The following is a 16858-nucleotide window of genomic DNA, read 5'->3' on the forward strand; positions in this document are numbered from 1 at the left end:
AGCTACATGATATCATCTGAGGAAACCAAATGCAGAATTTTTGGAAGGTCAATTTAAAAGCATGACTATTCTAAAAACATTTTACAGTATCCACTATCCACTCAGAAATATTCTATCCAAGACAATTACATGCATGAGAAAGTTGATGGATGACAAGATACTGTAAAACTGAAATGAAGCAATGCATTTAGCTTACCCATGACTGCACTCTTGGGGCTTTTAAGTTTTAACTTTTGGTGTACTTGTCCTCTTGTGTTTTCTATCGTGATGTTATACAGAGAATAAACTTAGTATCGGGAATTGTACGTGTACAAGATTAAAAAAGGTATTTAGCATCTGTGGAGCTATAAGTCACCAGTTCATACCTCAAATATGACTGTGTTTCTTGTTTTCCGTTTAATAGTTCTTCCATTACCAGTTTCAACTTCATATTCGCCACGAATTACCTACAATGGATAAAGTAAGTCTCAGTAGTGGATGGGATAAGGCAAAAATTAATATAATCTTGTTGATCGGATAAGGCAAGAATTTATCATAATTTAATAAGCAACATTAAACCCTTAAGAACAAAAGGTTCATAATGAGTGATGTTGGCACATGTTTATGCCCAGCCAGCACGACTATTAGCACAGTTAAGCTCAAACGCAACCCAACCTCACAGTACATGCATGGAGCCAGCTATGCCAGCTGTGTAACGAGCCATACCAACTACGGTCACGCCCACACATACATCTATGGTCAATGTTTTCAATGTTTTAACTATGCCAAGCCTTAATAATAAGCTACCCAAATTCCATTATTCCACTCAAAGAGATCAGCTAGCTAGCTTAAGATTACCCAGAAGGCCAGAAGTCCAGAACTGATAGCAGATATCCTCATATATCCTATTTCCATGGCAAATACTTCTAAGCTGCAAGCGCTGTCGAACCACCTCGCCGGCCCTAAAACTAGTTTGTTTCTCTCTACCATTGATAACTACTTAGTTGTTTCCGATCTGTTAGTTTTTTTTGTTCGTTGTTTCTTTGAGTAGTGGGTACTTGGTTTCTTCACTTTCTTGACTTGCTTCGTTGCTCTATGAAATATGATGTAAATATGAGCTGCATGTATATATGGATTTTTCTTTTAGAAAGAAAGACTACTAATATTATTGCATAGCTCTAAATTTGGGGATTACGATCAGATTGCGAAACATCTAATGAACATGTAGGCGCATGAGATTGCCCACCAAGTGTGGTTGAAATCACAAGATCTTGTGTGTGTGTGGAATGGGGTAGTGTTACAAGTATATATGAACTCGATCTGTATCACTGTTCTTCTTTACCTCGTTATTGAACTCAATAAAGTCAACTAAGTTTTAAGCATATGAGAACATGCTTCCGTAATAGTGGTTAATATCATTATGCATGCCCAAAAACTAATTAAGCAATTTAAGCTGCATATATGTACTATGTATGGGGTTTTGCTATTATGTAAATGTGATTTCTTTGGCTCTGGACAGTTCATTTCTGGGCTCCGACTTTCAAATGGGAAATAACTATTGCAAATATTCTCGACTCCTCTAAACCACCAGTCAAGTTTCCTATGCTCAACAAACAGGTCAACACTATTATCTACTGCATACTATACATGTATGTTTGATATCAATCTATAGCTGAAAGGGAAAAGGGAGCATGTTCATCCAAACTATGAAAATGGTTCGGATGCCAAGCTTAGTAGTTTTTGTTTCTCTTTGATCCATTTGTTTTGATATTCATAATTTGGATGTCAAGCTCGACACACTGATAGAGAATTGAGAAATTGTTCAATTACACAGTGATTACGAGCACTGGACTTATATGGGCAAGATTCGGCAGAATAATCACCCCAGTAATTGATTCTACTCGCAAGACTTCTTTATACTAGCAAATCAAATTGCAGTGTAATATTCATCAATTTGTCTATATTTTTTCAGAAGAACTGGAATCTAGTCAGCGTCAGTTTGGGGATTGCTGCCACTTCCATCTATCAACTTTCACGTAAAATTCAGTCAGTACTTAAGTAAATCAACTTGTTTGCTTCAACATGTGATTAAGGGATGTGAGTTAGTCTTTGAGTCTTTTCGCCCAAACAAATATTTGGTCAGGTTCGCGAGGTCACTACAATGACTATTTTGTTATAGTCATTCATTATAGTATTTTGTTGGATTGTATGCAAATTCACATTTGATCAAGTTAGCTAATCAGTAATCCTCATTTTACAGGCACGACTACCTATCCTCCGACGAGCAACAAGCTGCTTCAGAGAAAATTGAGACCAATAGTCTCAATTAATTTGTGCCTCAGGCTAATTTGGAGTGCAACATGATTGGAGTTTATGTCGGTATACTAAACTATATGCATTATGCATTGAAAAGACCATCTAAGCCTCATAATCTTATGTACGTACCAATGCATGCAAACTTACGAATTTGCCTTGTTTAATTTAGCACATACCAAGTAAAGCAAATTAGCTATCATAGCCATTACATGGTTGCACTCCTTCCCGCTCATATACAATAGCTGTTAACACGCAAAGCAGTTGAAAGAACCTGGACCAAAGAAAAGAAGAGAAAATGACGCATTACACGAGCCAAACTCTCATCATACCTATGGTCCCGGTTGATCGGGGTCGACCAGTTGTGGCAGCAGCAGAAGTAATTGAAGAGAACTTGTTGGTTGTGGGGAACCTAAAAGAGAAGGTCTAGCTCTAGCTTCAGTGGGGAGAAGTTGGATACAGCAGAAGAGGCCATTGCATGACTGGATAATCAGGTGGGTGGATGTGACCTTGCAGGCTCAGTTAGGTTTTGGTTCGCACAGTTGCTAGCAGTGCCTAGCACTACAACTAGGCGGACAACGATCGACCAAACCATATGTGCCGGATGTTTCTAAAAATAATGCGGCAATGGGCGAGTGCGGATGACGGAACTTGGCGTTGGAAATAGGGGAGATCCAGTTCTAGAGGACAAATTTGTTGCAGACCAGTTCCCAAGCTGGCACACAAGAATTTCCGTAAGGATATCTTCCGCTAATATTATTTCTGCTAAGCTGCTGCTACTACTGCGTTTTAGCGTTTGCACCATCTTGATTTCTCTCACAAGAGCTCTAATTTGCTTTAGAAAATCTGGATTCCTCATTCCGATTGAGAATCGCTAACCATCCGAACCCAAAAGGAATACAACCACAACTCATTTCGCCAAATTCAAGGATGCGAAACTGACCTTAAGTCAACATCCTGTCAATTGTAGGTTGTTCCAACTTTGATTGATCTAACAAAGAAACAAAGATTACGAAGAAAAAGAAGCATATACTATACAGGGTCACCACTCCTCCCTTATACATACATCGTTGTTTCATAGATATGAACTTAAACGGAAAGTATGCTATAAGACAACAACACTAACAATACGAAAAGTTTTATTAAAAAAAAAACAATATGAAAAGCTCTATCTAAAAGTTTTTATGGAAAACTATGGTCAAACACTGTAAGAATACAAGTTAGGCAAAATCAGAATCATAGACGTACTAAACTGCATAAAAATCAATAACAATAAATACAGGCATCATGAACAAATTTAATAGCTAAATCCAATTGGCTTAAGGAATGACCAATATAAACCAAGACAGCACATGCGAATATGGCGTTTAGAAATGTACACCAGAAATGACCTGAATATGAGGTCACTAAAGCTGACTACTGGAGTTGGTGACTGGAGGTTGTATATCAAGAGATGTAAGCAGTTATTGGTCTGGACCGAATATGGCATATGATGAAACATATTCCAATTCACCACACTACTCGGCCCCAAAACTAGAATTAGATAGTAAACTTCAACGCTCCATCTAAGCAATAAGAACTAATTAACTCCTGTGTAGGACTGTATTAACATCTATCCAAGATCTTCACAGTTCTGCTATTCATACATGTCAGCAAGTAAAACACTAAAGAACATTTGCAATTCTCACATCATTAACAGAAAATGTCGTACATAGAAACAGAAATTCGGGGAGCAAATAGATTCTCTGAGGTCACCAAAGCAAACTATCAGAGTATCAGTCACCTAGCAAATTTGAAAGAACACTTTTTATCAGCTTGGATACTCCAGCATTGGTCATATATTATCTATAATAACATTAGTCAGAAGTTTGCCCCATTCGCACCTCAACAAAATAGAAAAAAGATTAATGCAACCAGCATCTGTAATTGACTTGAGAATCTGTATCATGGAAAACAAAACACAGTCCTAGCTCAAAAAAAAGGCCATTCCTCTACCAAACTGTAACCACAACCTCCTGGCCAATACCATTATCACCCATGGTTGCCATAATTAAGAGAAAATCAAGTAGTCCACGACTTACCAACAGCTAATAACATCATGAAAGAAGGAAGACAAACAAACAAATCCCAGAAAGACCAACTTCTCATTTCATCCGGTCCAGGGATCTACTCAACCACGCCATGTAGTAGTAGTCAAATTTCAGTCATCAAGTGAAAAGGAGCAAACCCGAGCTCCCCATTAATTCTAACCTTTATGGGAATATAAATACATCCACAGTCAGGTTTTGGCATTTACGTGTAGCACAGAATGACCACCAGAAAGAACAAACTCTATACCTTCTATTTTCCTTCAACATAACTTTTCATCTTATTGGTTTTAAGTGTATATCAAAGTACAAACAACAAAACAAATTTTTAGCTCATACTAAAGTCCAACTATGGATAACACCACAAACAAAAAAGAAACAGAACAAAAGAACAAAGGGGAAGAAATTGAGGATATACAAGTGTATAAAAGAGCTGGTGAGAGTACTTTCAGGCCACTCATAACCACCTATAATCTAGTTAATCTTTAACCATGGTCCAACACTCAAAAGAACCTGGTTTAACAGAATTCAGAACAATTATTGAGAATCAAGACCTGTGCAGAAACAATTCACAAATACTCTAATGTCCATTCTGCTAATGAGTACTTATTGTATACAACACAGTCCCTAAGCTTTTCTTATTTGCTACAACAAAAGCCAAACATAGTCATACTGAAGGAATGACCAAAAACAAGTAAATCATTACACAGGCAACTCTTAACGAATCCAAACCAACATCCACCTTTTTTACTACCAATGTTATAAAAATCCACGTCTTAAGAAAAAAAATCCAATATTTCCAATATCTGTAGTTGACTTGGCTCTGTATAACTGTATTAACAAAAATAAAATAAAAATCTAGCTGAAAGAAAGGCCATTTCTATCCCTAACTGTAACTTGACAATCTCTCTGGATAATACCGTTATGCCAATAATTTCCATAATTGAGAAATTTCAACCTGATTAATACTATCATCTTAAAATGAACAAGTTTTGCTCATAACAACACAACTGTCTCAATGCTTTCATAAATTCAAAGAAGCAGACATAACATGTTTTGTATGAAAATCAATTAGTCCAATGGATTTAGCAACAGCTAATAATGCCATTCTGATAGTAGGAGGAATAAGATGATAACTGTAGACAAACTAACTATTAATTTCAGCCTCCAGGCCATGTAGTAGCAAAGTGACATTTTCAAACTCAGTTAGTCCAATCTAAGTCATCAAGCAACAGAGAATCAGACCCAATCTCCTCATTGACTACATTATTTAGGACAAGATCCTTAACTTTTGAACTTTAATTAGCACAAAGATACACGAGAAGAATCTCCATTGATTGAATTTCTTTCAATCGAACATTTATTTGTATATCACAATATAACCAACAAAACAAGGTTTTCAGCCTCCTAATATCATTAAACTATGGACAACAACAAATGCAAAAAAGAATCAGAAAAAGGAATTAAAAAACACATCCTAACAAGTTGAGCATATACAAGTGTATATAATGAACTCATTACACTTTTGGCCACACACATTAAATCCTATACCAAATATAGCCAACCTAATCCTATGGTCCTACACTAACTTGTCCAGAAACAATTCACAAATAAACTCTATTGTTCTGCTTATCTGCTACTGGGTACTAATTACTAATTGTATAGAAACCATACATTATCTAAAGTTCTCTTCTTTGCTATAATCACGTGGTGGCTGGTGCAACAGGCATTTTAACAGATTCGTGCAGAAACAATTCACAAATAATAGTTCTGCTAATGGGTATTGATTGTGTAGAAACCATACATTATCTAAAGTTTTCTTCTTAGCTATAACATTTAGATAGACTTAGTCATCATGAAAAAATGACCACAAATAAATGACTTCTACCATGATATCATTGTGTTCAGGCAGGTTCAAAGGAATCTAAGTCAACATCCATCACTTAACTATCAATTTTTGAAATAATAATCCAAATCAGAGGACTGATTCCATATCTAATGATAAGGTTCTATGTCCAAATCAGAAACCAAATGCTTTCATTACTTCATTATAGATATGGGGAAGGCCATAAAATTGAAAACACCAATGGGATACAAAAAATTCATGAAAAATAACTAGTATGATATTCATTATATAAAATTGAGCTTCTACAGAGTATTATTAAACAGAAATTATCCACTTCACCCAATCAGGAAAAAAAGTGAAAGTACAAACTAATTATATAAATCAACATAATAGATTGACATATTTTCACAAGAATCTAACCTGAATCTATACATACCCCGTTTCTATTGCAGCACAAATATGCAGCCAGGACATCCAACAACACGAACGCCACCAAAACCAATGACCCCCCTATGATGCAACATAATGTGTGAGCCTAGCAGCCATGTTAGCAACCTGTGACTGCATCTGCACGGCCCTGACCTTGGCCGACGTCGCGCGATGAAAGAACTGCTCCCTCGACAGCAACCTGACAGTCCTCAAGTACTGGTCAAACGGCACAGCCCCATCCTGCACAGCCTTATCCAACGAATACACAACATCCTCTATCGCCAAATCCGCCGCCGTGCTCTCCAACATCTGCTTCGAGAGCCCATCCACGCACTCAAACGCATCATCCACCTCACCACCGCCGCCCTTGCCCTTCCCTTCGTTCTCTCTCAGCCACCCCTCCAGAACATCAGAATTCATCAACACCATCTGCAGCTGTTGCTCCAAACCCTCCTTCTCGTCCAGCATCTCCTTCAAGCCCCTCCCTAACTGCTCCGACCGCTGCCGCAGCGCCACCTGTGCGTTGAACAGCCCGTCCATCTCCGCCTCCCTCGCCTTCCTCAGCCCGGCCATGTCCCCGTGCACCATCTCTACAATCTTATTAATCGCATTCCGCTTGTACACCTCCGTCGGGTCCTCCGTCACCCGCGAGAACGACCCTACTCCTCCTCCTCCGCTGCCGTACGGCGACGGCGGGTACGGCCTCGTCGGCGGGATCACCGGGCGAGTGTAAGAATAAGACGAATTGGACAGACTCGGCGAGAGACTAGGGTTAGGGTTAGGGTTTGGAGTGGGAGTGGGAGTGGGATTAGGGCGGGGGCGCTGGGAGGAGTAGAGCGGCGGATCCTGAGCGAAGCAGTCGCTGAGGTTGCGAGCGAGGTCGAGGAGATTGGAACCGGGGAAGATCCAGTTCTGGAGGTAAGGGACGGTGACGAGGCCGGAGGGGTTGACATAGGGGTGGGGGCGCTTGATGATCATATCGCGCGTGGGGTTGAGGTAGACGCAAGGGGCGTCGCGGGGGTAGGTGTCCATGAGCCAGATGACGACGGGGATGTTGTAGGTGACGCCCTGGAAGGGCATGGGGACGGTGCCGTCGATCTGGAGGAGGTTGACGGTGTGGCCGTTGTTGTGGGTGTAGGTGGCGGTCTTGGGCTCCAGGGAGGGGTAGGCGGAGATGAGGGCGACGAGTTGCTGCCGGATGTGCCATTTGTGGTGCTCCACGTAAGGGAGGGCGTTGGGGCCGCGCTGCGAGAGGACGCCGCTGAGGAACGTCGAGAGGGGCTCCGATTGGGGGCCTGACATCGGATTCGGGTCGGATGGAAGGAGGGTCAGAGTTTTGGGGAGGAACACGCGGAGTTGATTTGCTTAGTGGAGAAGATAAAGGGAAAGGGGGGGGGGGGGTATTCTCGCGTTGGAGGACTCATAAAATGGTGGAGGAGCCGGGAGGTCATCATTTGATGTGTCCACATCATCATCTAAATACTAATAATATTTATTTAACACGCCTCCCATCTGAAATTCTATTTGGAAACAAAAAGACCAATAATCAAAATTAAAACAACTATCTTGACATTTTCTAGGTGTCCCAACATAAACAAAGTTGACTTCTAGAGTTCTTCCTCAACGGCTAAACCAAAACTCTATCTCTGCTGCCACTTTGGAAAATGAAGTTCATTCAACATGTAGTAAGAGAAAGTCAGAAACCTACGTTTGAAGTTCCCAAATCTCTAGATATGAACTGGTATTGAGTTTAATCTAATGGGTTGATTCAATGTCTTGCACTAAAAATTTTGGTTGCAAATTAACTATTACGAACTCAAGCCAAGAATTTATCGATGATAAATTGATCAAGTGAAAGTTAAAGTTTACATAGAACATTAGGTGTCACAACCTCAAATTTTAAACAATAAAAATTAAATAATCTCAAAATTAATTGAAATTACTTTACAGAAAACAAATATCCACCTTGAGTTTAAACATATAACTTAGTTTACAAACTCAGTACATTTACTCAATATACACAATGTGAAGAAATGTACAATTTATATAATCCACTCATATTTCACTAAAAACGAAAAGACACTACAGTAGTTGGGCCCCACTGCCTAGCTGTCTAGTTTCCACTATTATGAAGTATTACCTGCAGCACTACTCCCTGCACTATTAATTGCTATACCGCGATTACAAATACAAAACCCGGTAAGTTTCACAGCTTGTATCAGTAAAAAAAATACTCAATATAAAGCATCATCACAACATAACCACCACAACCACAACCTGTCACAACAATATCAATTACTCAACCACCGTAACTCCACCATTCTAATAACATCATCACAGATGATACTCACGACAATTGAGCCATTCATGAGTTACAGCACTTTGTCCCATGAATGATGCTCTACACAATAAACTAATCATGAGTTACAACACTTTGTCTCATCATTAGTAGGCACAAACACTGGATCTCTAGATAAATCATCCCACACCCGGCCAATGTGTGGTTTCGACACTGCCTATCGCCACTTTAGCACAACAAACAAAATAACAGATTTCCGCCACTTTGGAAAAATAGTTTGACAACGCCATAACAATACCGAAACTCACAACAATAACACCAGAATGTACATTTTCGTCCTTTCCAGTCAAACATCACAACAACAGTTACAACACTATACAGTTATTCCATCCACAAACTTCTATTTTACCGAGAGGTACATTTTCTTCCCTCTCGGTCTCATCCTCCAAACAATATCTCAAAATGATAAACAAAGAATAGCAATAATTAAAAAAAAGAACCACAAATAATAATGTAACAATATATATTCAATGATAATATTTGCACATTTCCATTACCATTTAGAAGCACATCTATATATCACCAAATATATATAACAATCACACTAATTGAAGCATGCATTTACTTTAGTATACAAAATGTAAAAGTAAATATGTTTAGTTACCACCAAGAGTAACTTGCACAAATGTGAGGTTTACGCACCTTAAAATTTGTCTTGGGACCTCCACCTAATGTCAAGTGAGGCTCACTCACTTGCTTGTCAATCACCCAAGTGACATAAATTTCACTTAGTAATGAATAAACCAAGGTAAGTCTCATTAATCTAACTCTCTCTAAAAACTCCTTAAACCACTGTAAAAAACCAAGCCTTGTTGCGACCCTCTCCACTACCTAAAGCCAAGGCTGTGACTAGCTCACAAACATGGATTTGACAATTTCAAAACCAAGTGAACTCAACCTAGCTCTAACTACACTTCACTTGATTAAAACATGATAATTGCATTAGTTCCACAACTAAAAAAAAAAAAAAAAAAACACACACACACACACAGAACATAAGCATGAAACAGAACTTCATATCTTAAATGAAAATTGCAATCCAAATAATGGCCCCTGCTGCCGCCCACCACCATCTCAAACCACCCCTTGCTCCTCAAATTTCCTATCCTCACCGTCACTAACACAATCCTAACTAGCAAAACAAATGAAAGGAAGAAATTGTATACCTACAACAAGAACCAACTCAGTTGGGAAGTGATCGGAAGGCTACTGTTAAATTAGCTTCAACTAAGCAACTCAACTCCCCAAATTGAACTCAATGACAACCAAAACTCTACATCGACGGAGTTTGTGACGGTGATGGGATTTCAGTGATTTCTGGGCGCTGCTGCCGTGGCCAACTATACGGTTCCAATGAGACCCTCGACGACAGAAAATGCAGCCGGACGAGGGAGATTGAAGGAAAAGAAGGTCTGCATCGAAAATGAAAGGAGGGAGACGATGAACAGTGCATGTGCGGCTATTCTAAAATAGTTTCTGATTTTTAGGTTTCTATTTTTCACCCTCCCTTTTATACCCCTTCCAAAATTGAAAACTAAACTTATGTTGCTAACAACTTCCACATACGACATTCGATTTAAGCGTGCCGTGTGTCTATGGACTCATATTGACGAGCTCTATGACTTTTGTGAAGAACGTTTTTCAAATAAGAGTGATAGATTAAAAGTCAACTCTTGAGTCAAAGTGATTGATTTGTTTAACATGCTTTTATCTCTCAAAACCAATTTCTACTTGCACAAATGCTACTTAAAAGGCATAGAATAAGAATTTATACAATTTACCATTCCATTAATCACCGAGAAATTACAAGAAATAGAAATCGAAAATTCGGGTTATTACATTAGGAATTAAGAAATCTCAACTAACTTCAACCACCCTCCCTAAATCCCATAATTTTTTTCTGACACGACCCGCCCCAAATTAACCTAATATCTAAGGTAAGTTGTGCATGAACCACTATCAAATGAGATGTACCAAAATTTTTGGCATAGTCTCATTTGAAAGTAGCCAACCCTTCTTGCACAAAAACCACACTTCTATTTTAATACATCCAACCTCAACACCTGGAGCCTCCATGCTCTCTAACACATAAACCAAGCCCCGCCACAAATTCAATTAATTAGAGAAAGACTACAACCTTACAACTAAACTGACGGAAGCTGCAAAGATGACGATGCCTCACTTCAGGTACCATTGACCTCCTCAAGCTTTTCTTGCAAGATGGGCGGTTGAAAACAAAGGGCCCAGGGGGAAGTAATTAAAAAACAAAAACATGTTAGAGTGAGTAGACGAAAAATCAATACCGAATTAAAATAATCTATTATAATTATTTGCCCAATTTTCAGTAGTATGAAATACTAATGCATGCGACTTATTATAAATGACGTAATCTAAATATTACTTCCAAGGATTTCTCGAACACAAACAAATACAAGGTCAGACAAGGCTAATAATTACAATTCTTGATCTCTAAGATAGAAGCATCCAACATAATAGTATAACCATATCGAAACTCGCGTGCATGCCTGCCATATCACTCACAGACCAATACAAGACCACAACACACCATATAAGCACCACACATATCCCCTCAATCTCTGAATATATACCTAAGGTCCACTAATGCATCCCCTCTCTTCTAGCGACCTAGTAGCATCTGCAACACTGCCAGTTCATCCCCTCTCTTCCGGTATCATCATATAATATGCCCTCCGGCCAATCAACGATACTCTGAATAACATCAGAACATTGTTGGTTCATCCTCTCTCTTTTGGTTTTAATAAAAAACTAGCACCGCTAGTCAAATGATATCATCATGTCATATAGTATCCCCCCGGTAACAATAATACTCACAGGCTCCCAAAACCATCACGTCACGCTAACGAGAGAGTATTGGGCTGTCGTGGTTTCATCGACTATACCACATCGCCTCCCAGGCGGAAGAGGGATATCACAAGATACGGTTCTACCATATGAAATTAAATCGATAATCTGCTAGTTCATCCTCTCTTTTCTAGCTTCACATACTGGTGAGACAACTAGTTCATTCCTTCTCTTCTAGTGTCTCAATATATCTCATAATACCTCTATCAACCACTCTGTAACTTCATCCTGAGTCTCACTCATAACCATATACCCCATACCGTCTCCATCACAACCATAAAACAACACTGAGTCTCACTCGGTAATATGTGACCAAACACCCTTCTCTAACTCAAAAATAATTGTCGTGTTCCACAAGAATGAGAACCCATATATATCATACCGCTTCTCAATACCAACCTAAACGAGATACCTGATAACACATGAACTCATAAACAAAGGAAACCCACACACTCTATCATCCACACAAGTTGCACAACCTATCTGGCAAGGAATACCGCATCTCAACACCAAAACCAACACACATAACTAGTATCATATCAATCATCCATCAAGCCAAGACAATCACATAGCTAACAACATTATCAATTCCAACTAAACATATCACCAATGCATCAACAACCAAACCAATGCAAAAGGAATAACCGATAGTTTCTAAAAACATAACTGCATGCATTTATATTTAAAACAAGGTCACTCACCATATAATGCTAGCAACCCATGAGGATCCTTGTCTCTAGGTCCTGCGTAATAGTCCCAATCGGTCGAGAAGTGGCCGGAAAACGCAGCTTCCTCTCGGAACAATTTACCAATTTCGAATTCCTGAAGTAGCTTGATTTGTCGCCTAACTCTGGTTGAATCAAGCCAAGAAGGAAGGGATAGGACAATTTGCAGCAGCCCTGAGCTCTGAAGTCGCCGGGAGAGGCCACACGGCGGCATTGACTTACAAGTTACAACCAGTTCTTACGGTGTAGCAACGCCATGTACAACGGTCAGCGGGATGTGGAACTAGTACCAATCGACTGGAAATGGTGAAACGGTTTGAACGGGACCGGTGGCGTGCCGAGTGGTGGCTGGACATCGGAGATCACTGGAGGAGAATTTTTCTGGGTATGGTTGTAAATGAGCCAGGCTGAGCCGAATACTAAGTTTTTCATGTTCGGCTCATTTTCATTTGATCAAACTCGAGCCGGGCCACAATTTGACTTTTGTGCTTCATGTTCATACTCGGCTCGGCTTGAAAAAGCGTGAGCAGGGCTCAGACCGGCTCATTTTATTAGATGAAATCAAACTCGAATTGAGTTACCATATGAAATTAAAAAAATTAAATTTTAAATCTAATGTCATAGCATCACACAAAATTTTTTAATTTAAAATCTATTGTAATAAACTAAAAATAACAAATCAAACTCGTTATTGAACTTAAAGTTTTTAACTAATTATTCTAAAATGAAATCTTTCAGCTCTTTCGAACTAATATTATATTTGTAATATTATTTCTTATACAAAAATTATACTATATATATACCATAAAAGTTAATAAGTCAAGCTTAATTAATAAATGAGCCGAGCTTTTAACAAACCCGAGCTAGCTCGTGAGCTAAATGAATTGAATGAGCCAAATACTTATTGTTCAAACTCGGCTCATTTTCAAGGTCGGGCTTAATATTGAGCTCAAACTTAGCTCATTTAACTTTACGAGCTCGAGCCGAATGGGTTAAAAATGAGCCAAACTGTAATATATCAGAATTTCATATTTAATTTCTAATTACTTTTTGGAAATTTTTATTTTGGTAGTGGTCAAATTATATTGTACAAGGGTGAAATCGATAGTGTTTGAGAGTGTAATTACTCGGAAACCTTACGGTAAAGGTGCAAGAGTTGACTTTCTATTCGTTGAGAATCTCATAAAACTTCTTTCATGAGAATCATAGAGCTTATCGATATGAGTATGTAGATACGCGATACGCATGATTTAGAGATCGTATGAAAATGTTATGAGCAACTGAAGTTTTGAGTCCCAGAAATTTCAAGTATAAATAGAAAATTTAATTTTTAGAGTTTCATTTTTTTGTGAAACATTTTCTCTCCTCTCCCGCGCTGCACACTCCTTCAGTAACAAAGTTCTTCATCTGACCCGACCCAGACCCTGTTGACCCGACCCGGTTCCGTCCGACGTTGGATGATGCTGCAACCATCCAGATCGACGCATCTCTCCGTCGTAGGCTTCCCTATGGTAGTGGCTTGCGTCGTTCCGCACCGTTTGGCGGGAATCGAATGTCGAAAGTCAACCCGACAACCCGGTTTCAGTTCCACCGATTTTTGTGCTTTCCAGCGACGACATCGTCCTAGACATCGTCGCCTCCACCTTCTGGTTCTCCCTACAAGGGTACCTAACCTAGTTCTTAACCATAACTGCAAATAGAAGAGCTGAAGATGTGGAGGTGAGTTTGTGTTCGTCGGCAACAGCTTCACGGTGGTGATTTGACTTAATTTCCACGCTCCATCGGTGTTGCAGTGGACCCTGGGCGTCTTCCTTCCGCCTGGTGGCAGAGAGTCACTCTAATTCGATCTCTCAATTGTGATTTCAAAATTGCAAGCTACTGTGGCAGAGCAGTGTGTTCCTGATGGTGAGTGTGCTCAAACTTGGGTTGATTTACTTGCTGCTGTGGTTTTCCGATTCAACCCTTAATTATCTTTTGTCACTCTGAGGTTGGAGCCTCAAATTGCAGACTGAGAGTTTAGCTTTTGAGCAGCGCTTTCCAATCGAGTTGTTTGTTTCTCAAGGTACCAAAAGTTATTTCTTCACTTTATCGATGTGTTAGTTGTTTTGGAATGCCTAGGGTGTGTAATTTTTAGGTAGCGAGTTGCTTGGGTGTATGGTAGCGAGTCCGAATAGTGCCATGAGAATAATTTGAACTCCATTTTCACTTCACGTACTCATCATTATTGAGTGATTAATTTTAAAACGGTAGTTTCGGTTGTTACTTCACATGTTACGGAGTCTCGAATGTTTGGTCGGTGGGTGGTTTCAATACTTGGTTGACTTACATTTTGACCTAACGACCTTTTGAGTATCTAATTAAGTTAGATTTGGGTGGCTTAACTCGATTTTAAGGTTAACTAGGGTGAAGAACCTTAACAATTATGTCATACCTCAAGGGATGTTGCGTTGTGATCTTGGTATGATTTAGGTATGCGATGCTTTGTTTTGAGTGGTTGCATTGACGTTACTTTCCATATTTTGAGTAGAAGACGCAGCAGGATTTAAGATGAGTAAACCTCACAATGATCATCATGATCGAAGTAGTGTTATAATTCTTGAATTTAGTTGAGTGGTTAACATAGTCCTTGCATCACTTGCTTATAAAAATTATTCTAAAAATATGTTTGGTTTAATTATGTGAACTTGATCATCTACGGTTTATGAGTAAGTAAAACGGTTTAATAAAATGATTTTAAAAGGTTTTGGTGATTATGGACTATGGTGAATGTGAAAATGAAATTGTTTTATGCATGTTGATATTGATATGATATAGTCAATATATATATATATATGGATATTTTATATCCTTAAATGTGATTATATCTTAATGTTGGCGGAAGGGACCGGAGGGGAAGAAAATGTACCTTCCGGTAATTTGGTTCATTGAATGATTATTTGATACTGTTGGCGGATGAAACCGGAATGGAAGAAAATGTACATTCTGGTAAATTGTGGTTATCTAGGTGTCATGAGTGCATCTTTTTAAAAGAGAAGTTAACTGTGTTATGTTTATGTTGGTTGTTGAGTTGTTAAATTCCCAAGACATGAATTTTGTCATGTGTTTTCCCTTTTAAGAAAGGGATATTGTGATTTAAAAGAAAACAAAGTGAGAGTATTTTTCATGGTTTTAAATGAGTGTTCTTGATTTCAAGTTGAGGTTTTTATTTTCTCATTTCTAGCATCTGATGGTGTACTTGTGGAAATTCATGAACTATGTTTTTATGCAGGAATCACTAATCTTTAACTTGCGTTTCGTTGAGTATAATTGTAGAGTTAGATGTTGTTGCTTATGTTTGAGAAATATAAAGCATGTGTTATGTAGTTAAGTTTACTCATACGAGCTTTAAAAACTTACCAGGTTTGCGTCTTTACAACCTGGTGCACCAATCCATGGTGTAGGGTTATATGTGCAGGTGGAAGTATTCAGGTTCTCAGCATGAGAGATTAGAGAAGTTGTGCACAACGATATTAGAGTAATATTTGAAGTTGATTCGAATTATCATGTTTTCAAATTTGAATTTTGTTGTGTAAATTTCGGGGCGTGACACAAACACGAGCGGTTCGAGCTTACTTACAACCCTATTTCTGAGTTCGGACGTGAACAGTACCGTGAGATTTCAAATTTTTAATTTTCTGATTTTTCTCTTTTCAACCCCTATTTATACTATTTCCAAAAATGCCCAATTACCCTTTTGATTCGTAAATTTTTCATACGAATTCCGATTTGAGTGTGCCGCGTGTCTACGATTTCGTATCAACGAGCTCTACAACTTTCGTAAAGAAAGTTTTCTAAAAAAACTTATGCATCAAAAAATCAACTTTTAGAGTCGCTATATTTAAAACGACTCTCGATTCGAGTAAAAAGTAAGAATAAAATCATAAGGGTAAAAAGTTGGGGGGGGGGGGGGGTATCATTTTATGTCTCTCCTGCTTTCTAATTATGTGAATTATTGATTGTGTGAACATGGTTGAGGCATTAAGACAACAAACGGTTATGTGATTTGTGAAAACAGCAGATTTGGCATTAGCATTACTTTGTAAATTGTAATCTTTGAAAACACTGCTGCTCATTCAGCATAAGCTGTCAATGCTGAAACAGATACTTCTCCAGCTTATGAAGCGATTCCTCCCAAGGAAAAGAAATTCAAGGATTAAAGGCATTAGTAACACTAGCAGATTGGTCGCATATAATAAAA

The 16858-nt window shown here is 38.7% G+C and overlaps 1 protein-coding gene and 1 pseudogene across 1 annotated transcript; one reads left to right on the forward strand and one right to left on the reverse strand.

Annotated features, from left to right (window-relative positions):
* The first annotated feature begins 892 nt into the window (after positions 1-892).
* On the forward strand, positions 893-2386 carry LOC126791645 (mitochondrial pyruvate carrier 3-like; annotated as a pseudogene).
* Positions 2387-6484: 4098 nt separating this feature from the next.
* On the reverse strand, positions 6485-8042 carry LOC126790637 (protein ELC-like). Its single transcript, XM_050516959.1, has one exon. It carries the CDS (start codon positions 7954-7956, stop codon positions 6736-6738), a length of 1221 nt encoding a protein of 406 aa, XP_050372916.1. The 5' UTR covers positions 7957-8042; the 3' UTR covers positions 6485-6735.
* Between the last annotated feature and the right edge of the window lie 8816 nt (positions 8043-16858).

The sequence above is a fragment of the Argentina anserina genome, chromosome 4, assembly GCF_933775445.1.
Source record: "Argentina anserina chromosome 4, drPotAnse1.1, whole genome shotgun sequence".
NCBI classification, from domain to species: Eukaryota; Viridiplantae; Streptophyta; class Magnoliopsida; order Rosales; family Rosaceae; genus Argentina; species Argentina anserina.

Coding starts and splice junctions, on each gene's coding strand:
- LOC126790637 (XM_050516959.1), bottom strand. CDS start 7,956: ATGTCAGGCCCCCAATCGGAGCCCCTCTCGACGTTCCTCAGCGGCGTC.